Genomic DNA, 24,263 nt, shown 5'->3' with positions numbered 1-24,263 from the left:
TAGGCACACGGGGGCTCTCCAAACGTGACATGGTCTCTGCTAGCGATGGAGATCATTTTTCATTCAAAAAGTCAAATGGCGCTCCTTCCCTTCCGAGCCTTGCCGTGCACCCAAACAGTGGTTTACCCCCACATATGAGGTATCAACATACTCAGCAGAAATTGCCCAACAAATTTTAGGATCCATTTTATCCTGTTGCCCATGTGAAAATGAAAAAATTGAGGCTAAAATAATTTTTTTGTGAAAAAAAAGTACTGTTTCATTTTTACGGATCAATTTGTGAAGCACCTGGGGGTTTAAAGTGCTCACTATGCTTCTAGATAAGTTCCTTGGGGGGTCTAGTTTCCAAAATGGGGTCACTTGTGGGGGAGCTCCAATGTTTAGGCACACGGGGGCTCTCCAAACGCGACATGGTGTCCGCTAAAGATTGGAGCCAATTTTTCATTCAAAAAGTCAAATGGCGCTCCTTTCCTTCCAAGCCCTGCCGTATGCCCAAACAGTGGTTTACCCCCACATATGAGGTATCAGCGTACTCAGGACAAATTGGACAACATCGTTCGTGGTCCAGTTTTTCCTTTTACCCTTGGGAAAATAAAAAAATTGTTGCTAAAAGATCATTTTTGTGACTAAAAAGTTAAATGTTCATTTTTTCCTTCCATGTTGCTTCTGCTGCTGTGAAACACCTGAAGGGTTAATAAACTTCTTGAATGTGGTTTTGAGCACCTTGAGGGGTGCAGTTTTTAGAATGGTGTCACTTTGGGGTATTTTCAGCCATATAGAACCCTCAAACTGACTTCAAATGTGAGGTGGTCCCTAAAAAAAATGGTTTTGTAAATTTTGTTGTAAAAATGAGAAATCACTGGTCAAATTTTAACCCTTATAACTTCCTAGCAAAAAAAAAATTTGTTTCCAAAATTGTGCTGATGTAAAGTAGACATGTGAGAAATGTTATTTATTAACTGTTTTGTGTCACATACCTCTCTGGTTTAACAGAATAAAAATTCAAAATGTGAAAATTGCGAAATTTTCAAAATTTTCGCCAAATTTCCGTTTTTTTCACAAATAAACTCAGAAATTATCGACCTAAATTTACCACTAACATGAAGCCCAATATGTCACGAAAAAACAATCTCAGAATCGCTAGGATCCGTTGAAGCGTTCCTGAGTTATTACCTCATAAAGGGACACTGGTCAGAATTGCAAAAAACGGCAAGGTCATTAAGGCCAAAATAGGCTGGGTCATGAAGGGGTTAAACACTATTGGTCACAGACTGGTGAACCTCTGACCATCTTTGTTCTGAAAGATTCTTCTGCTCTTCTTACACAGTCATGTGACTTAGTTGAAAATTGACCTTTGAACTGTTTTTTTTTTTAATTGGGGTTGCATCACTAACTATGTTGTGTGGTTTGACTATACATTTTTAGGGCACAATACTTCAAAGTTCAAAAACTGCAAAGTTTTTATAATTTCTACAAGTTTCAGAAACATTTCCTTTTGTCTATATACAGTATGTCTTGTAATTACTTTGATCATGATATTATGATATTATTTGACAAAAGATTATTGTAAGCTTTTAAAATAGGTTTTATTATACTCCCTGTCCTCCCTGTTTGCATCCATGTTTTGGAGAAAACTTGTTGACCTTGACAATCTTACTAAAGGCCATGTGGCCTATAGTCACCGTGGTGTGATAATAAATTTTGTTCTTTGATTTCTATTTAAAATCTAAAAACCTGTTGATAGAAGAACATAATATGTTGCCCTCATTTATAACCATTATTTTAGGCGTTCTTACACAAGCTGCATACATTTCTGTGACCTTTATTCACAGAATAAATCTTATTTTCCACCAAGGTACAAAAGACCCAATAGAGCCAAGAGAAGAAACAAAAGTCCAAAGGCTAAAGAAGCACAGCCAGTTATTGATTATCTGTCTGCAAATGCTTTAGTTATTATTTTTTCCCTCAGAAAGATTTACTGTTTAGGTCCTTCTATTCTATAAACCTATTAAAGGTAGAAGAAAGTATAAAAACTGTTGTATGTGATATATGTTAAGTCATTTTGTTTTTCTAATTCAACATCTTTATTGGAGCTAGTAAGAGCAGAGCTTGACCAGGCAGACTGAATTTCAAAATGTTCTGTACAGAGAACTAACTTACAGCTTCAGGACCTCAATGCAAATTTTTTATTTACATTTTTTTCATTTGGCAGAGGTGACTCTGCTACATCCTCATAGAGACATCTTTACCTTTTAGATCCATCATTTCTATGGTTTAAGAATATTGAACTTTTTTCCAGTATCAATAAAGAAGCAATGGTGTTTTTTTAGTTGTTTTTTATGTAATTATTAGCATTATAGAGTCCATAGTAAATGCCTTTGATGTACCCATATTAGTATCCCAGCCCGTAGATAGAAATCACTTATAACTTCATGATTTCTTATCGTTTTTCGTTTGTGCATAAAAAAATATAAGCTGTGATAGTGAGTTTGTTCAATGGCAGAAGTCTGTAGGGATGTTCATTGACATTTTTCCTTTTTTTGTGCATATAGTTAGGCTGTTCTAGCACAAAAGGTCAAAAGGTTTTAGACTTGACACAAATTTTAGGTTATACAAAGTTTGCTGCTTTTGGATCTTTAAGGCTATGTGCACACGCTGCGGATTTAGCTGGGGATCCGCAGCGGATTTGACGCTGTGGATCTGCAGCTGATTTCCATGCGTTGTACAGTACCATGTAAGCGTATGGAAAACAAAACCCGCAGTGCATATGCTGTGGAAAAAAACGAGCAGAAACGCAGCAGTTTATATTCCGCAGCATGTCAATTCTTTGTGCGGATTCCGCAGCGGTTTACACCTGCTCCTCAATAGGAATCTGCAGGTGTAAAACCGCAGGCGGAATCCGCACAAAAACCGCGGAAAAACCATGGTAATTCTGCAGTAAATACACAGTGCGGTTTTCCTGCGGATTTACCAAAATCAGTACGGAAAAATCTGCACACCATTCCGCAGTGTGTGCACATACCCTTAGGCATATTTTCTATGATTACTGAAGCGCAATTCTAAGAATTTTTATATACATTATGTTTTTACACTGTTTTCAACAAATACATTCCGTTTATACCAAGACTCAATATGTACAATACACAACTGAAAACTATCCTCATAAATACGTATAGTGATCCCTTCTTCTTAGAGACATTCAACCAATAGCGATAGTGAAGGAACAAATGATCAAAATATATAAGGCATATTTTTATAGAGATATTAAAAATATTATATAAAAATGGATACATAGATATACAAATAAACTAAAAGGAACATGATGACAAAAAACTAGTGAGCAAGAGCCCGTAACATGAACAATTTAACTACAACCTGCTACAGTGATTAAATGTTGAATAACAATGCTAGTTAGCAGTAAACAATGTCTCTATAACAGGAAGATCACTATATGGAATCCCTTAATGGAATAATGTCCAGGTGAGCAGTGGATACAGGGAATAATAGATTAGATCAGTGTCAGAACTGGTGACACCATATAAGAATGCACTATATAGGAATGCACTAATGAAGGCAAATACCATTACATTACAATGAATAGAAATAATCTATTACCTGTAGCCATGTTACAATCCATTACCTGTAGCCGACAAAGCTGCAGAGTCGGTGAAACATGCATCAAATTGTGGGCTTGAGCACACATATAGCATGCAACATGACTGCAGAGTGGTTTTTAACAGGGATAAATACAAAGTCCTACATTTATGCAAGAAAAATGAAAAAATAACAGATACAGAATGGGAGGAATAGGGCTAAGCAACAGCACATGTGAAAAAGACTTGGGAATACTAATAGATCACAGACTGAACATCAGTCAACAGTGTGATGCAGCAGCAAAAAGGCAAACACAATTCTGGGTTGCATTCATAGAAGCATACAGTCTACATCACATGAAGCAATTATCCCCCTCTACTCCTCCTTGGTCAGACCTCATCTTCAATACTTTGCTCAGTTCTGGGCACTACATTTTAAAAAAGACATGACAAAACTCAAGCAAATTCAGAGAACAGCGACCAGAATGGAGACCGGTCTGCAAACCATGTCCTATGAGGAACGGTTAGAGGATTTTGGATTGTTTAGCTTGCAAAAGAGAAGACTGAGAGGAGATTTTAATAGTTGTCTACAAATATCTCAAAGACTGTCACATTATAGAGAGATCAGCTTTATTCTCATTTGCACAAGGAAAGACTAGAAGCAATGGGATGAAACTGAACATGAAGAAAAACAAATTAGATATTAGAAAAAACTTTTGAACAGTGAGGGTGACCAATGAATGCAACAGACTGCCATGAGAGGTGGTGGTGAATTGTCCTTCAATAAAAGTCTTCAAAGAGAGGCTGCAAAGACATCTGTCTGGAATCATTTAGTGAATACTGTATTTGACCAGATGACCCACGAGGTCCCTTCCAACTATAACATTCTCTGATTCTATGATAACATTGCCTGCCCCATCTTAACTATCTGCCAGTTTTCTCTAGCCACAGCCACACAACTTCTGAATGTCAAACTGTGTTTTACAGTGCTAGACAGTACTACTGATGCTGAGTAATTTATTATCATGTTTTTCTACCCTCCAGAAAAAATTCTCAAAAGATAGCTAATTTTTTCAAGACTTGATTACAAAAAGCCATACATTCTTCATGTTTACAGTAGTACAACTCAGTTGTCTTCGGAAAAAAGTTGATAATTTTTGAGCGCTTTGATATAAAGCCTGAGTAATTACCTAATCATTTTGTAATTAGCTAACCAGTTGTGAAGTTGTGAACCTCAAAAAATAGATAATGTTTTTATCACTTAGTCGAGAGGCCAATACATGTTATGCAAAACGTTTTGCTTCTTCTTCAATCAGCAAAGTGCAAAGCTCTTTATATACCCCAAGCAGGGATAATTGTTGCACTCAACTATATGAAAATGCAACGTCTTTTTCAATTTGAACCACCTGTCTATAAACAACAACAATGAATATATTTGCTTCCCCAAAAGGTATAATTTGTAGACCATTTGTACAATTTAGGTAACTTAAAAATTCTTATTGTACAGGGTGCTATTTTACATGCTGTTAGTTACCTCTTGTTACCATTCATTTTCTCTTAGACAGATGGATTGAAGTAATTTGGACATTAAAAAGGCTGCTTGCTTTACAGAGCTGAAATCATGTTCAATTGACTTCAAAGTGAAGGTAATTCATTGAAGCAGGCGGGTTGAAATTTCAAAAGAACTGCTCATGTCTAGAGATGTTCGGGTTCGAGTCGAACTGTTCGCCAATTTCAAATTCGAGCTGTTTTGGGTGGTGTTCGAGTCATTCGACGAACCCGAACAATTTGCTTAAAATTCGACTGTTCGAGTCTCTGTTCAATAACTGTTCGAACCGCCGCACAACCAGCTCTGCCCTCTCCTAGTGTATCATCACCCATCCCCTGCAGACTGTGAGCCCTCGCGGGCAGGGTCCTCCCTCCTTATGTACCCGTGTGCCTTGTTTGTGCTCATGTTTAATGTATTTGTCTATATTTGCCCCATATTTCACATGTAAAGCGCCATGGAATAAATGGCGCTATAAAAATGAATAATAATAATAATAATAACTGTTCGTTCACCAAAAGCCCAGCTTGATTTGCACATTAAAACTGTTTATCATTGTTAATGGACTGTTTCAGTGTATAGTGGGCGGGTGGGGCGGGGAATATATCTGTGCTGAAATAATGCCGATCTCCATTTTTTTTTTCTTTCCCGCATTTACAGAGGGGCGGTACAGTCTCTCAGCCTATCAGCAGTGCGCACACACACAGCAATGTGCATGTGATGCACACAAGCAAGGGCATGTGTCATTGGCTGTGTATGTCACATGTCCTTGCCCTATAAGAACCAGCCATTTGCCCCATCGCCACCATTTCCTCACTGCTGCAGCTTAGTGTTAGACGGCACCGCTGCTGCTGTGGGCGCTATACAGTCAAAGAATCTTTTTTTGCCAGCGAATTTTCTGAGAGATAGGTTTAGGGAGTCGGGAGTTGGGACTAGTTGTAATATCAGCCCTTTTCAGGGTAGGTTACAGCAGTTCATAGCACTGTTTGCCATGCAGGTCTGAGCCAGTGCTGTGCAAGTGTTAGTCAAAGCATTTGGTGTAATCTAGCTCAGCCAATCCTTTTTGGCTAGTAGCATTGTCTGATAGTCATCTGAGTAGCCCACCTGAGACGCTTAACTATACCACCTGTGTATCTCAATTTTTACTGCATCTAATCCAGTTAATAGTTTTGGGGTTTGGGGCTTAGTAGCAGTGTGTGCACGTCAGCAGAGTAGCCCACCTGTGAAACAAACTATACCGCCTGTGTATCTCAATTTTTACTGCAACTAACCCAGTTAATAATTTTGGGGTTTTGGGCTTAGTAGCAGTGCTTGCACGTCAGCAGAGTAGCCTGCCTTTGAAACAAACTATACCGCCTGTGTATCTCAATTTTTCCTGCATCTAATCCAGTTAATGGTTTTGGGGTTTGGGGCTTAGTAGCAGTGTTTGCACGTCAGCAGAGTAGCCTGCATGTGAAACTAACTACACCGCCTGTGTATCTCTATTTTCACTGCATCTAATCCTGTTAAAAGTTTTGGGCCTAGGAGCAGTGTTTGCACCTCAGCAGAGTAGTCCGCCTTTGAAACAAACTATACCGCCTGTGTATCTCAATTTTTACTGCATCTAACCCAGTTAATAGTTTTGGGGTTTTGGGCTTAGTAGCAGTGTTTACACGTCAGCAGAGTAGCCCGCCTGTGAAACAAACTATACCGCCTGTGTATCTCAATATTTACTGCATCTAATCCAGTTAATAGTTTTGGGGTTTGGGGCTTAGTAGCAGTGTTTGCACGTCAGCAGAGTAGCCCGCCTGTGAAACAAACTATACCGCCTGTGTATCTCAATTTTTACTGCATCTAATCCAGTTAATAGTTTTGGGCCTAGGAGCAGTGTTTGCACGTAAGCAGAGTAGCCCGCCTGTGAAACAAACTATACCGCTTGTGTATCTCAATTTTTACTGCATCTAACCCAGTTAATAATTTTGGGGTTTTGGGCTTAGTAGCAGTGTTTGCACGTCAGCAGAGTAGCCCACCTGTGAAACAAACTGTACCGCCTGTGTATTTCAATTTTTACTGCATCTAATCCAGTTAATAGTTTTGGGCCTAGTACCACAGTTTGGCCACTCAGTTCTGCTCAGTTTTCATCCACCGGTTGTTGTGCCAACAACTACAGATGCAGAGTTGCCAATTAGTTAAGTACTAAAATGAGTGGCAAAAGGCCTGCTGCTGGTGGAATGGGGAATAGGCGTGTTGGAAAGGGGTAGGTGGTAAAGCAACAGTAACATCTGCAGAAGAAAGACCATCTTCCAGCCAAAGTAAGATGTCTACTTCTTTTCGTGGACAATCTGATATGATCCCTTTCTTGCGACCATCGCTACAAACATCGCCAAAAATTCCAGATGAGACACAAAAACAGCAGGTGCTTGAACGGATATCAAGTGCTCGTTCAAGTGGGGTCTCCTCCATGTCAACTTCAACAGAACAACTACTCCAGTCCTCAGAGTTGTCACCCCAGTTGCACTTGCTTCCTCACAGCTCCCAAGTCTCCAGCTGCCTGTCTGAGCATGAGGTAACACACATGGTTGAGTCTGTAGAGCTGTTTACGCATACTATAGCCTGGGAATCAGAGGTCTGCTCCAGAGCTTCTGTGAATCCAGATGAGGAAATGATCTGCACTGATGCCCAGAATCTTTGTGAGTCAGATCCAGGCCCAGATGAAGAAGGTTCTGAGCATAATGTAGACCCTCGTTCCCAAACTGTAACTCCTGTTGGTGGAGACAATGAGGAAGATAATGATGAGACTGAGATACCTGACTGGAACGAAAACTTGACTTTTCGGTCGGGGCAGGAAGATGTTGGCTCTGTGTTATGATCTGGTGGCCTAAGAGCAGCAAGAGATGTACTCTGGAGAAAGTGGAACCTGTACTGACCGCAGACCCTGAACTTAACACCGCAACTAGAAGTAGCCGTGGAATGTACCTAGCGCTCCCTAGACATCTTGACACAGCCAGAGAACTAATTACCCCTAGAGATAGAAAAGGGAAAACTATCTTGCCTCAGAGAAAATCCCCAAAGGATAGACAGTCCCCCACAAATATTGACTGTGAGAGGAGAGGGAAAAAACATACACAGACTGAAATCAGAATTTAGCAAAGGAGGCCACTTCTAGCTAAATAGAAAGGATAGGACAGAGTACTATGCGGTCAGTATTAATACACTAGAAAATATCCACCACAGAAAATACAAAATCTCCACAGCTAACTAAAGATACGGAGGGTATATCTGCATCTCCAGAGATACCAGCTTGGCTAAACAAATCCTTATACAGACCAAGCTGGACAAGACAAAACATGGAAAATAACTGAACAATAAGGCCTCAGCATGTGGACAGCAAAAATCAAGGCCAGAACTTATCTCTGTTGAAATGAACTGCAAAGCAGGACAGACCAGGCAGGGATGTGAATCCTCCAGGAACAATGGACAACTGGCACTGACTAAAGGGTCAAGCAAGACTAAATAGCCCAGTCAAAATTGCAAAAAGTGAACACACCTGATAAATGCTGCGATTCAGAGACAGCAGCGCTACCACTTACAACCACCGGAGGGAGACTGTTATGGATCTGGTGGTTAGGTGCACCTGGAATGACCTGATGGTTAAACTAGATGTCAGGACAAGCTCTGGGAAGTGGGAACTCTGCTGACCGCAAACCCTAATCCTATAACACACAACTAGAAATAGCCGTGGAGCGTACCTAACTCTCCCTAGACGCCTCGACACAGCCTAAGAGCTAACTACCCCTACAGATAGGAAATTAAGCCTTAGCTTGCCTCAGAGAAATTTCCCCAAAGGTAAAGACAGCCCCCCACATATATTAACTGTGAGTTAAGAGGAAAGTCACAAACACAGGGATGAAACAGGTTTCAGCAAAGGAGGCCACACTTACTAGATAGATTGAAGATAGGAAAGGGATCTTATGCGGTCAGCACAAAACTACAAAAAGCCACGCAGAGTGTGCAAAAAGACCCCCGCACCGACTCACGATGCGGGGGTGCCACTCTGCACCCCAGAGCTTCTAGCAAGCAAGGAAATATCATATAAGCAAGCTGGACAAGAAATTAGCAAGTACTAAGAAATATATTAGTACAAAATGAACAACAAATGAACTAGCAGGAACTTACCTTCTGCTGGAGTAGAAAGGTCATCAGAAGGATCCAAGAGAGATCTGAACCAGTACTGATACATTGACAGCTAGCATTGAGTAACGATCTGAGTGGAATTAAATAGAAAAGCCAGCCTAGCCGCAAATGAGGACAGCTGAGTGAGCAACCTCAGAATCAGCAGTTCCACTCACAGCCACCAGAGGGAGTCCACGGACAGAACTCACCGAAGTACCATTCATGACCACAGGAGGGAGCTCGAGAACGGAATTCACAACAGGAGCCCAAGAGCAGAATTCACAACAGCTCTGAGGACTACGGGTGTGAGAACACACAGGATGATGATGATGAGGTTGTAGACCCCACTTACTGTCAACCCCCAGTCCGCCAGTCCATGAGGTCAGCAGAGGAGGTGGAGGAGGATGCTAGTGACGAGTCTGATGACGAGGTAACGGTGCGCCTTCCTGGACAGAGACGGAGTACTGGAAGCACGTCATCAACTGCATCCTCAACTCCAACTGTGCCTCAGACCAGAAGTCGTGGTGGCTCCTCAGGTCGCACGGGCTCTAAGCCTTGCATAGCCTGGGCATTTTTTGACATCACAAAAGATGACACAACTCATGTTGTTTGTAAGATTTGTCAACAAAATCTCAGAAGAGGCCAAAAAATCACTAGCTTGAGTACTTCATGCACCATCACATGGATATGAGGCAAAAGTTGCAGTGGGAAGCTCACTGTGCTACAATGCGGCCTAGTGGGCCGGGTCAACCGCTGTCTGCCCCATCAAGTGCATCCGCGTCCTCTTCATCCTCTATGACTGTGGGGACAGCAGTCGCACTTGGTTTTGGATGCAGACCTTCCACCTCTTTACCCGCAACAGCCAGTGTGATTGGCAGGTCATCAGGACATTTGCAAGTGGAAACACCTGCTGGTGTTTTGCGCTCTCCAACATCGACACCACATTTTGATCAAGGCAACATAACATCTCCACCTGCACCTTCCTCACAGACCAGCAGTTTGCCGGGGACACCCTACTCATCTCTGTCTAAGCACGGCAGCCAGCCCTCAGTCCCTCAGATGTGGACAAGTAAAAGACCATTTCCTCCTAGCCATGACAAAGCTAAGAGGTTGAATTTCTCCATCTGCAAGCTATTTGCTACAGAAATGCTGCCTTTCCGCCTGGTGGACACAGAGGATTTTTGAGACCTTATGTCCGTCACAGTGCCCCAGTACCAGATGCCCAGTCGCCACTACTTCTCAAAGAAAGCTGTGCCTGCGCTACACCAGCATGTCGCACACAACATCACCACTTCCTTGAGAAACTCTGTGTGTGACAGGGTGCATTTCACCACAGACACTTGGACGAGTAGACATGGACAGGGGCGTTACATGTCGGTGACTGGGCACTGGGTAACTACGGCGACATCAGGAGAAGGGGCTGCTGTCCAAGTCTTGCCGTCCCCACGAGTTGCTCGTCAATCCTCTGCATCTAGAAGTTCCTCCACTGCTTCTGCCTCCTCAACCTCTTCTCGGTCCTCCACCTGCACCCAAACCTGTCTGGTAATGCCACCTGCATTGTAACTGCGCAGAAGGAATCCTGCACACCTCCTCACTATGCTGTCACCAGGGCTCAACGGCATCAGGCAGTGTTTACATTGAAATGTCTGGGAAATGTGAGTCACACAGCTGAGGAGTTGTGGTCAGCTCTGGAGACCGAGTTCCATCAATGGTTGTCTCCACTCAACCTGCAGCCAGGGAAGGCTGTGTGCAACAATGCTGCAAACCTGGGTGCGGCCCTTCGCCGGGGCAATGTCACACACGTGCCTTGTATGGCTCACGTTTTGAACCTGGTTGTCCAGCAATTTTTATCCCACTATCCCGGACTAGATGGGCTTCTGCAGAGGGCACGGTCGCTGTGTGCTCACTTCCGCCGTTCGCATCCCACAGCTCGACGACTTGCATCTCTACAACTTGCATCTCTACAGAAGTCGTTGGGCCTGCCAGTTCACCGGCTGAAATGTGATGTTCCCCCCTGTGGAATTCAACTCTGCACATGTTGCAGCGACTGTGGCAGCACCGACGAGCCCTGGTGCAATACGTTATGACGTATAGCCTTGGCCAACGAGATCAAGAGGTGGGGCAAATCACGCTGCAGGAGTGGTCTCAGATCAGGGACCTATGCACCCTTCTGCACAGTTTTGAAATAGCAACGAAGATGTTTAGTGCTGAGGATGCCATTATCAGCATGACCATTTCGGTGATTTACATGCTGGAGCACACCTTACACAGTGTCCGGAGTCAGGTGGTGGAACAAGAGGAGGAGGAACAGGAGGAGTCGTATGCGGAAGTGATCGTATCTCCAAGGTCAAGAAGGTTGGCAGCACCAAGGCGGCTGGCATTGGAGGCTGGGGGAGAGGGATTACCGAGGGCGCATGGTAGCAGCCAAACTGTTGAGGAAGGTGCAGGAGGCGAGGAAGAAGTGGATGACGAACTGGCGCTGGGCATGGAAGACTGATCAGATGAGACCTTGATAAAATTTCTGTTGTGCGAGGTTGGGGGAGAGGGCAGACGAAGATAGCATGATTCTCACCTCGCCACCACCAAGACAACAAGGACTTGGTCCTCCTGGATGCGCAAGACACATGAGTGCCTTCTTGCTGCGCTACCTGCAACATGACCCTCAGATTGTCAGAATCCGAAGTAATGCTGACTACTGGGTTGCCACACTCTTAGATCCCCGGTACAAAAGCAAATTTGGTGAAATAATTCCTGCCATAGAAAGGGATTCACGCATGCAGGAGTATCAGCAGAGACTGTTACAGAATCTAACATCTGCTTTTCCACAAAACACCAGTGGTGTATGTAGTCAATCTCTGAGTTCTAACTTGCCAACCATGGGACTATCGAGTCATCACTCTAAGCGTAACAGTAACATCGTATCTGGTGGTAACAGCAATTTTTTCCAATCGTTTCAAGATTTTTTTAGGCTACAGGAGACAAGAAGTCTGACGCACAGCCAACGCCTAGAGAGGATGGTACAGGAGTATCTCAAACTTAACATCGATGCCATGACTGTGGAACTGAACCCTTGCTCATTTTGGGCTTTCAATGTTGAAAAATTGGCTGAGCTCGCCACTCACGCCTTGGAGATCTTGACGTGCCCCGCAGCCAGCGTTCTCTCTGAACGTGTGTTCAGCGCTGCTGGTGGTGTGCTGACAGATAAGCGCACGCAGCTGTCCAGTGACAATGTAGACAGACTAACGTTCATCAAGATGAACAAATCCTGGATCTTCAATGACTTTTCTACCCCTGTGTCATCTTGGGGAGACTAAAAGCTTGATGATTTTTGAAAATCACCTCACCAACCGTTTTAAAAAACTCTGGCGAAATTGATGCCACTTAAGTGGTGTCTGTGGCCGAATTTTTTAAAAAAATGGAGACTCTTTTATTTAGTCCCCTTGCTGAGTTTTACATGATGTTGCCATCGTCAATTCCAGGTGGGTGGGGTCGTCTGCAGAGTTGTTTACTCATACTATGGCCTGGGATTCAGAGGTCTGCTCCAAAGCTTCAGGGTCTGCTAGTCAGCAGAGTAGCCCAGCTACCCACCGCCTGTTTACCTAAGTACTATTTTGTAATGGCATCTAGCCCTGGAAATCCTTTTGGGCCTAGTAGAAGTTAGTGCTACTCAACAGCGTACCCAACCCATGAAGCAAGCTACACCACCTGTTTACCTAATTACTATTTTTTAACGGCATCTAGCCCAGGAAATCCTTTTGGGCCTAGCAGAATTTAGTGCTACTCAGCAGCGTACCCCACCCATGAAGCAAGCTACACCGCCTGTTTACCTAACTACTATTTTTTAACGGCATCTGGCCCAGGAAATCCTTTTGGGCCTAGTAGAATTTAGTGCTACTCAGCAGCGTACCCCACCCATGAAGCAAGCCACACCGCCTGTTTACCTAACTACTATTTTGTAACGGCATCTAGCCCGGGAAATTATTTTGGGCCTAGTAGAATTTAGTGCTGCTCAGCAGCGTACCCCACCCATGAAGCAAGCTACACCGCCTGTTTACCTAACTACTATTTTGGAATGGCATCTGGCCCAGGAAATCCTTTTGGGCCTAGTAGCAATTTCTGCTACTCAGCAGAGCACCCCACCCATGAAGCAAGCTACACCGCCTTCTTTCTTTCTCAATCTAACCCCTCGGCTCTGGGGTGTCCACTCTCGCTCCAGCTCTCTCCTTCTCACAGGTGGACTACTGCGTGTTTTCACACTGTGGCGAATCTTTTGGGCCCAGGCATAAGAAGTCATCGAGTTAATGGATAATATGTGCCGCCTTACAAACGTCCAAGACGACACATTCGAGGAAGCAACTAAACGCCTTAAATAGTGAGCAGGATATGGAGCACCCTATGGGCAAACAGCGATCTATGTAGTATGCTCCTTCACAGAAGCAGCCCAATGGGAGGGCACTATTCGGAGGCACAGGTAGTAACCGGAACGCCCCCTCAATGTCTGTTTTGGCCATTAGGGTGCCCCTTCCCAACTTCTTGACCCGCCTGATTGCCTCATCAAAGGAGGTACAGTACATAGTACTGTACTTGGTTCCGCGTCGATGTTGTCGTTTACTGACCTGCCCCATGGATATGACAAATGGTGGATTAGTCTGAATGTATTGGGTTCATTTTTTGGCACAACTCCCAACGGGGGTACCACTACGTCTTCTAAGGAAAGTGTTCTGGATGGACCTGCCACCATTCTACCTAAAGATATTTCTCTTTTTATTTTTTTTGTCAAGATGTCTGGGTGTTGGTAGAGTGAGTTTAGATTTTTACTCCAGCGTTTCTTGATTTTAGAAGGGCATGACATGCCTATATCTGTGTCTCCTCCTCCTTTTACTCCTCCACCTCTCTTCTTTTCGTATGACTATATGTAGTTGTGACTTTTCCTTGTGTTTGTTGTGTCCTCTGAGCAGTTTGTCAGCTTTTGGACACCTTTTAAGGTGTTTTATATGTGTTTTCCATGTGTTTGTATGTGTTTGTGCTTGCCTGCCATTGGTTTCAATGGGGTTTGACGGTGTTCGTCGAACGTTCGACGAACATTTCGTCAAACATCTCCCTGTTCGACGAACCGAAGCCGAGCACTAGGGAGGTGGCTCATCTCTACTCATGTCTAGTGTGCTGACCCTTATTGTCTTCTACAATTCACCATGGCATGCTGGATATCAGCTTCTGGGCCAAATCCTGACATGACCACCCATTCTTGCCTTATCAATACTCAAAAGTTTATCACTATTCCTGTGTTTTCACTTGTTCACCAGCATTTTAAGAATTGACCATAGGTTATCAATGGAATTGAGAGCTTGGACAATTCCTGTCCATGGACTGAAACTTTAAATGCTTTGTTTCTGAAGCCTTATGACATGGTGATCAACCATTCTGGAAAAGCATTGTTCATAAACAAATTTCCCCTGGATCGTTGGGATGGGAGAATATGCTCTATAAGGATGTTTACATACCATTCCTTATTCATGGCAGTGCGTTTAGACAAAATTGTGAGTGAGCCCATTCCTTTAAATGAAAAGCATGAATGGTCTCAGGATACTTTACTATTGGCATGACACAGGACTCATGTTTCCGCTCAGTTTTTCTCTCCAGGCACAATCATTCTTCCCAATAACAGTCTTAATTAAATAAAATAACTTTACCCCTGATTTGTACATTTCAGTCTCTGCACTTCTTGTAGAATTTCATTCTATCCTTGATGTTTTCCTTGGAGATAGGGGACTTCTTTGTAGCCTTTCTTAACTCCAAGCCAAAGTCTGGAAGCCTTTGCTTCACTGTTCATTCAGATGCACTGACATATGCCTCTTGCCATTCTAAAAGGGACTCTGCCACCTGAATTTGGAGGGAACAATTTTCAGTCATATGGGTGGGGTTTTCCGGTGTTTGATTCACCCTTTCCTTACCCGCTGGCTGCAATATTGGGTTGAAGTTCATTCTCTGTCCTCCGTAGTACATGCCTGCACAAGGCAATCTTGCCTTACGCAGGTGTGTACTATGGAGGACAGAGAATGAACTTCAATCCAATATTGCAGCCAGCATGCAGCCAGCGGGTAAGGAAAGGGTGAATCAAACACCCGAAAACCCCGCCCATATGACTGAAAATTGTTCCCTCCAAATTCAGGTGACAGAGTCCCTTTAAGCAAGTTTTGCACTGGTGTTCATCCAATGTTTTAGCTAAATCCTTTTTAGGATATGGTTCTGGCACCTTCAGGACTTCCATGGGTCCTCTGCATCCCTCTTCACAGCAATTTAACCACTTTATTTGAAGTTGATGAGTCAATAAATGACTGATTTAGAGGTACTCTTGAAAGCAGCAATATTTTTGACTGTAAAAGTTTTTGAATGTAAATCAATGATGACTGCATGTGTTTTCTTGCAGGTAACTATGGTTTACAGAAGAAGACAATGATTTCAAGTACCAGACTCTTTTTTAAGCACCTAGCCTGCTGTTATAATTAAATCAGTATGGCAGAGTGTTTTCAGCTCCCTCTTCACTGTGTTATAACCTAACGTGAAGATCACTGAAAGGCATGGCTTTTCAATTTTTTTGCAAATCATCTGATCACTTTTCATAACAATCTACATTAAAAAGGAACTTGGCACCACCAGAAACGTTGGTACCACTTCTGTGTCTTATTCAGTGGAGGTCGGGTTTTAGTCCCCCTCACCTTGTTCATGCTTCTGAACACTGAATTGTACTTCCGGGCAGTGTAAGGAGGTTGCAGTTCTCAAATATGACAGCCCTAGAGGATAATGGATTCCTAGTTGCTTCACATTTGATTGTTCTCAAAACATTTGATGGTTCTGTGATCACGGTCCAATATCTTAGCAATTTCAAGGGTGCTGCATCCCTGTGTAAGAATTTTAACAATTTTTGACTTTTCAGAGTCAGTTAAATCTCTTTTTTTTGCCCATTTTGCCTAATTATTCTGCAGACCTTGATAAATGCTGCTGATACCCTTAGGCCTCACAATCCCTCATTGCACAAATACACATTACCTGATCAGCTTCAAACCAATAAGCATTCATGTTTATACAGCTTGGAGTTGGAAAATATGCATACAAATGATTATATGGTCAAAATACTCAGTTGCATAATAATTTGGCACACAGTGCAATAAATTAGGCACTTTTTACTCCAATACGCTATTAGGGGCCAATAGGCATAGGCTTGTCATGGGCCACTGCTTTGTTCCTGCCCCATGGCTAAAATTTATGACATCCCCTGCCCCACATCATTACTCTACCTCTACCAGCCTTAACTGTTGACACCTGACTGAAATAATTAATTGTTTCATGCTAAATTATAACAATCCCATCAGCATGGTGCTGGTGCAAGAGAACTGTGGATTCATTTTACCAGGCCCCGTTTTTCTACTGTTTTATGATCCAATTTTTGTGTTCTTTTTAACATCAAGACTTTCTTTTCTGTTTCCACTAGACAGCAAAGTCACTTGCTGTAACCCATCTGTGCTTTGTCAGAACAATTCTTCACATCCTACTCTGATATCTTTTGTTGACAAATTGTTTAAATCCACAAGATCACCTTTTGAGAGATATATTTTCTTGATCACACCATGCTCCGCATACTCTCAACAATATTGCACTAGAAATACTGTCCCCGGCTAGGCTAGGACCAATGACCATACCTAATTTGAGTAACTCAGATTTCTCAATTTTTCCATTCTAATGTGGATTCACTCTGAGACTGATCCACTGAAACTGTATTCATTAGACTTTATTTTGTGCTTCAGGTCCACATGTCTAGTTTCCTTACAAAGCAACTCTAATTGTGAACAGCCATGTATCTAATAAAATGGTCATTTAGCTTATAGAAGTTTTTCTCAACTAAGGTTTATTAAAAACTTGAGGTTCCACAGTAATTACGTGTGAAAAAGATTGATGACTTTTTAAAACATTAAGTCAGTGAACTTTGAGTAAGAAAGTGCTTAACCTTTTAAAACCTTTGTGTTGGTTACGTTTCCCAGTGTCAGGACACAATCTGCAGGAATCCTCCATGGTTAAAAAGTTGGGAAATAAGTTCAATATGTTTTTCCCTCTTCATTTATATAATTGGTCTTTTGTGGTACGATTCATGTATTGTTGCCAGTATTTATCTCTATGTGTAGAAATGGGTGCCAGTTTTGAAAATAAGGACATTATCTGATTCCTTTTTATCCATTCAGAAATTATGTCACTTCACATGCAAATCAAAAATTTGCTTCCTTTCCTCGTTTCACTACAATATGGGTGTACAATCATGGAAGAATCATTCAAATGACATAACACTAAGTAAGGCCAGTGCTAAACTGCTAAATCTAAAGAGTTTTTTGATTGTGAGTATTACGCCCTTGAATCAATTCTGTAAATCTTTAAACTTCGTTCGGAATATTGAAATTCTGGTTGCCATGGTAACATTTCTCCTGAACTTTAAATTCAGGCAAGAAAACATCATAATTTAAGGTAGAAATAAATTCTTTTTTATACACTCACTTAGGATTCTGCAATTTCCAGCCATTAAGAATAATAAAAAATGAGAAATAAGTATATACTTTGAAAAATTTATGAACAAAATAAAACTGGTGTGCTGAACATTAGCAAAATGTACAAGTGTACTAAGAAGGAATGGATGATAATATTTTATTCAATCAACTGGACATTCAAGTTCTGAGGCGTATGTATCCGACACATCATGTCACCCTCGCACTTAGCCATTGCCATCATAAAAACAATATGTAAGAAGTAAATAGTAGTTTATTGAGGAGCAAAATGTCAGCTATATTATGAATCACTTAAAGATGTGCAGTAATGTAATACAAGTAGATTCACAAGCAGAATTGTGTCGATAGCCATATTAATAATTATTCCATTACTCCGATGCAGTTAGCTCATCTGCACTGACCCAGCAAATCTATGTCATGCCGCCCCATTACTTATTGAATACCACTGAATGGTGACTTGATTGACACAATATTTAGTTTATTCAGTTAGTTTTTATTTATGACATTTTGGAATACATGTGACTTTTTTTTTTTTTTTTTAATTCCATTTTATTTCGGAGGTAAGATATGCAAACAACAGCATGATAGCATTGTTTATTAGTTTTTTTCAGTGTTTATTGTGAGATTTAAATGGCATATTAATGTCTATTGTCATGATACATAATGTATATATTTTGTTATATTTTAACAATTAGAAGATCCATGACATTTTATATCTTCCAACTGCACTGCAGCGTATTATGCTTGCAGTATAGCTCCAGAAGCAGGTCTTTCTTGGTCTACCATTGTTTGTCCCCTGGCCGCCAGAGCAACCTCAAAGGAACATTGTGTGCGGGAGGCAGATGCGGTGACAGAGGGAGCCCCTTCTTCTGCCAATCACTTAGCTCCTGCAATCATTCCTGAGTTAAACAGCCTGGATCGCAGTTATATGGAACGCTGCAGAAACAACTGGGATTGGAGATATTTTAGATGTTTGTGGAAATAAACCCATCATACAGTGTACTTTATGGCTTTTTGAGTTAGAACCTATTGATGTAAAACAATTGTTATTTGAACTAACCACTCATAAATTTATATATATAAGAACTTAATAATCCAGAAATAATTAAATGAATAATCCTTTTACCTTTACAGATCTTTTTAAAGTTGACATTTTCTTGAGGATGTCCTGGAATACGACACTGAAATCGGTATTGCCAAAACTCAGCAAACCAAGGGTTTCGTGAATTGGTGTCCAGACGCAGACTAAGAAAATAGTCATCAAAGGATCTGACCTCTGGAGACTGAAGCTTTATGGTAATCCCTCCATTTGCTTCAGGTTCAAAGCCATCTATGACTTCATCTCTGTCTGCCCATCCATCACTGAAAGAAAAAAAGTAATTTACATGAAAAAAATAATAATTAATAATCAACATATTTAGCTTTTAAGATTATGCCTACTTTTTTTTACAGTTGTAGGGGAAGTTCATGGACATTATATTACATGATGTAAAGAGATTGTCATCATATATTATATGTGGCTCTCAAGCTAATTTTCCTTGTTCAATGAAATGGTTTGAAAATGAAAAATAAACCACATATAGTGAAATTGTAAGATTTAGCTTTACAGAAAATCTCCATAAAATCAAAGTATAATATTGTATATGATTACCATTGCTTTAGAGAAGAATTAATTCTCTCGAAATCTGTCTACTTTCTTTGTGTTTTGAAAAGGTGGGTGTGCAGAAATTTTTCCTGTAATATGTTATTGCTTCTCACAGCACATGTGGGTAGATAATGACATCAGTGCTGTAGGTTTTAGAGTCTCTTGACTTTTAAATAAAAAGGTAAGAGTATTATATTTACTTATCTAGTTCAATTATAAAATATGACCACTATAGAAGCCTACACCCGAAACTCCATACTATACATCGACCTTTCTTTAATGAGTTATCAGCATTTGGTTCTACTTTCTCATTTATTTAAGATTTGAAATAATAATAATAATAATGATCTCTTTATTTCTATAGCGCCAACATATTCCGCAGCGCTTTACAGTTTTTGCACACATTATCATCTCTGTCCCCCCTGGTCCTCACAATCTAAATTTCCTATCAGTATGTCTTTGCATATTCTTGTGATAAGTTTAGTGTACGTATATTCTTTTATGCAGTTCACGGTCTTTGTTTAATGTATATATATTGTTCATGACTGCATGTGATGAAACATGGCACTGCACACCTTCTGTTCGACATTTGTAAATATAATGTATGTGTTTATGTGTATGTATGATACTGCTTTATGTGATTGTGACTGGATGGCAATGGTCTTCGATGACACTTATGTTTTGTCACCATAGCTGGCAGTAAGAGTCTTTCGTTTTTCAGCTGTCAGCCAATAAAAGGAGATGCTAGTATCAGCATAGCCCCAGGAGGAGCCTGACACTGAGGTGGTAATGTGCTTGGTGATTCTGAATGCTATGCCAAAATGTTGATATTAATTTTTCAGTGAAAAAAAGGGAAAGGTTTGGCACTGAAAGACCAAAGTGGAGTTTGTCCACATGTGATGAAAATGAAGCTGAGGTTGGCTTAATTAGAAATTTAGACCTGGGGCCTGAAAGAGCATTAGTGCACTACACTATGCTTACTCATCTGAGGAGCATAGGTGGTTGTAGGCTACAGAAGGCTAGGTGGTGCCTATAAAGATTCTGTATACTGGGTCTATCTACAGCTCTTTGTGACATCTATTGGGTGAGAGTTAGCACCTTGATATCCCTTAAATAAGCCTGGGGATTGTCACATACAGCAGACAGTGATTATAGATTTCTTGCTTGAAACTTGAAGGCTGATTTAGTCTAAGTGCAAAAGATAGCCATTTGCAGAACTTGGTTCTGGCTTCTGCTAAGGCCTCCTTCACATGTCCGTGTTTCCAGTACATGTTGCATCCGTTTTTTTCACGGATACTACACATATCCGTTATAACCTGTGCTGATATGCACATGTTCATGCAAAACACATGGAGACATGTCCATTTTTTTCCAGCAGCATGGATGACAAGGACCAATACAAATCTAAAAAACATGTACAGCACACATCCTCCCCTCTCCCTCTATCTGACCACCATCTGCTCACTTTCTCATCCCTGTCCTCCTCATCGGTGACCCATGTCCAGCAACATGCGCACCCCCGCAGAAACCTTGCACACCTAGACACCCACACACTCTCTGACTCTACCCTACCACTTGAATCCATATCCTCACTCCACGACACAGACAGTGCCACTGCTTTCTACAATGCCACTCTCGAATCAGCTATTGACACGGTCGCCCCTTTCGTTCATGGCAGAGTGCGACCTATCAATAGACAACCCTGGCACAATAACACCACTAAAAAGCTCCGGCAACTGTCCAGGATTGTAGAGCGGCATTGGAAGAAAACACATTTGCAAGATGACTTCACTGCATTCAAACAGGCAACACTCACTTTTAAATCTGCTCTCACCTGTGCTAAACAGGCCTACTTCACAACCCTCGTATCCTCCCTATCCTACAGCCCCAAACAGTTATACAAAACCTTTAACTCCCTCCTCTGACCCCACTGCCCTCTCCAACCTCCCTCATCTCTGCTGAGGACTTTGACACACACTTTAAAAATAAGATCGACCAAACAAGGCAAGTCTTCATTGTTGAACCACCAACCCCTTTGTATACCAGACCAGTGCCCAAACCCCATAACCTCCCTCTCCAAGATCACTGAAGGGGGCTTAATTGTCTCCTCTCCAAATCGCAGCTCACCACCTGTGCGCTTGACCCCATCCCATCCCACCTCCTCCCCAATCTCACCACCACACATCCCATCCCTAACCTACCTCTTCAACCTATCACTAACTTCTGGCACCTTCCCTTCTGCTTTCAAAAATGCCACAATCACGCCTATCCTTAAAAAGCCAACCCTCAAAGCTATGTCCAGCTATCGCCCAGTATCGCTGCTTCCATTAGCTTCCAAACTCCTGGAGCAGCACGTCCATGCTGAACTTTCCTCCCACCTCTCATCTAACTTGCTCTTTGACAATCTACAATCTGGTTTCCGCCCCATCACTCAAATGAGACAGCCCTGACCAAAATCACTAATGACCTACTTACAGCCAAAGCTAACGGACAATACTCTATAATCCTCCTTCTAGACCTGTCCTCTTCTTTTGACACAGTTGACCACTGCCTCCTACTACAGATCCTCTCCTCCTTTGGCATCAAAGACCTTTCCCTATCCTGGATCTCCTCATACCTTTCCAACCACACATTCAGCGTCTCCCACACTACCTCCTCATCCCACCCTCTCTCCGTTGGAGTCCCCCAAGGCCTTGTTCTAGGACCCCTACTCTTTTCAATCTACACACTTGGCTTGGGGCAACTCATAAAGTCCCATGGATTCCAGTACCACCTTTATGCTGATGACACTCAGATCTACCTTTCTGGCCCAGACGTCACATCTCTACTGTCCAGAATAATCCCAGAGTGTCTATCAACCATATCCTCCTTCTTCTCCTCTCGCTTCCTCAAACTCAATGTGGTCAAATCTGAACTCATCATCTTTCCTCCATCTCATAGATCTTCCATACCTGACTTATCAATCGCAATTAACAAAATCACGCTTTCCCCCGTACCGGAAGTCTGCTGCCTCAGAGTAAACCTTGACTCTGCCCTGTCCTTCACACCACACATCCAAGCTTATTCCACCTCCTGTCACCTCCAGCTCAAAAATATCTCCAGAATCCGTCCTTTCCTCAACCGTCAATCTACTAAAATGCTTGTGCATGCCCTCATGCCTTGACCACTGCAACATCCTTTTCTGTGGCCTCCCTGCTAACACCCTTGCACCTCTCTAGTCCATCCTTAACTCTGCTGTCCGACTAATTCATCACTCTCCTCACTACTCCTCCTCTTCTCCTCTCTGCAAATCTCTTCACTGGCTCCCATTCCCTCAGCGTATCCAGTTCAAATTACTAATAATGACTTACAAAGCCATCCATAACCTGTCTCCTCCATATATCTCTGAACTAATCTCCCGATATCTTCCCTCACGTAATCTCCGGTCCTCCCAAGACCTCCTTCTCTCCTCCACACTTATCCGCTCCTCACCCAACCGCTTCCAAGACTTCTCCAGAATATCCCCCATCCTCTGGAATTCTTTGCCCCAACACATCCGACTATCAACCACATTCGGATCCTTCAGACAGAACCTGAAAACCCACCTCTTCAGGAAAGCTTACAGCCTGCACTGACCTCCCTGCCTCCTCGCCACTACTGAAGCTACCGCCTCACCAACACCGGTGCTCCTACAACCCTCAACCTATTGTCTTCATCCCCACCATCCTGTAGAATGTAAGCCCGCAAGGGCAGGGTCATCACCCATCTGTATCAGTCTGTAATTGTTAGTCTGCTTACTGTAAGTGATATCTGTAATTTGTATGTAACCCCTTCTCATGTACAGCACCATGGAATCAATGGTGCTATATTAATAAATAATAATAATAATAATAATAATAATAAATAGGAGAAGCTTTGTAATTTATTTCTTTCTTTAACCATACCGGAAAAACACTGATGGTAAACACGGGAAAACAGATGAAACACTGATGCAACAATGATGGCACCAGTAATGGTTTTTCACGGATGTATGAAGGAGGCCTAGTGGTGTAGGTGGAGAGCATTGTCAGCCTAGAGCAAGGTGAGTTTTGAGATGTGTGCTGGAACTATAAAAGACATCAGTTCAAGAGAGAGACCTAGAATGTCAGATGTATAAAGTCCTTAATGCCTGGATGGTTCACTACGGAGAATGAATATCTGTATGAAGCAACATTGGTCTGATGGTAGGCACCTGAGAGGGTTATAATTGTTGCAACCTAAAGACTGTAAAAGTTGTGTCCTGGATTTTCAGCTACTACTGTAGTGCCTGAATAGCAACCACCAAGATCTTGGACTGCATATTAGATTTATAAGATAATTAAGCCAATGTGAGTAAATGAAAAAAAGTAAACATTTTGTTTAAACTATTTTTTAACCGATTTTTGTCACTGTGACCACCGACCACCCTCATATGACATATTGTTTGAAAGTGCCAAGAAGTCCCATTTGGAATCTAAATAGTTCTTACTGGGATTAATAAGCAGCCACTAGTTGTTTTATAAAGATCACGGCCACATGTGCCATTGTTTATTCATGTAGAGTGTAAGTTATATGTGACTATACACCTTGTTGTTTAACTCCAGAACTGCTAAAAATTAGAAGGCTCAACAAAGTTGGTCTTCCACTTAATTTACTTGAAAGAGGCAGAGCTGCAATGCCAGACATAGGCAAAGTACCAGAATGTTGCGGTTTCTGTAAAAAGTTAGTCTTTTTTTTTATTTCTAATCTTGTACAACCCCTTTAACTTCCAACTTTATTTT

The 24,263-nt window shown here is 41.9% G+C and overlaps 1 protein-coding gene across 4 annotated transcripts in view; it reads right to left on the bottom strand.

The window, feature by feature from the left end:
• Positions 1-24,263, bottom strand: part of GRM1 (glutamate metabotropic receptor 1) — a 581,006-nt gene that overhangs the window by 76,494 nt on the left and 480,249 nt on the right. For all 4 annotated transcript variants that reach the window (XM_077283069.1, XM_077283071.1, XM_077283070.1 and 1 more), the window contains exon 4: positions 18,967-19,202. In XM_077283069.1, the coding sequence (XP_077139184.1) occupies positions 18,967-19,202 (236 nt within the window). The remainder of the gene's footprint in view (positions 1-18,966; positions 19,203-24,263) is intronic.

This window comes from Ranitomeya variabilis, chromosome 2, assembly GCF_051348905.1.
Source record: "Ranitomeya variabilis isolate aRanVar5 chromosome 2, aRanVar5.hap1, whole genome shotgun sequence".
Classification (NCBI taxonomy): domain Eukaryota; kingdom Metazoa; phylum Chordata; class Amphibia; order Anura; family Dendrobatidae; genus Ranitomeya; species Ranitomeya variabilis.
Note: the sequence above shows the minus strand (reverse complement) of the source record. Positions and strands in the feature narration are given on the sequence as shown.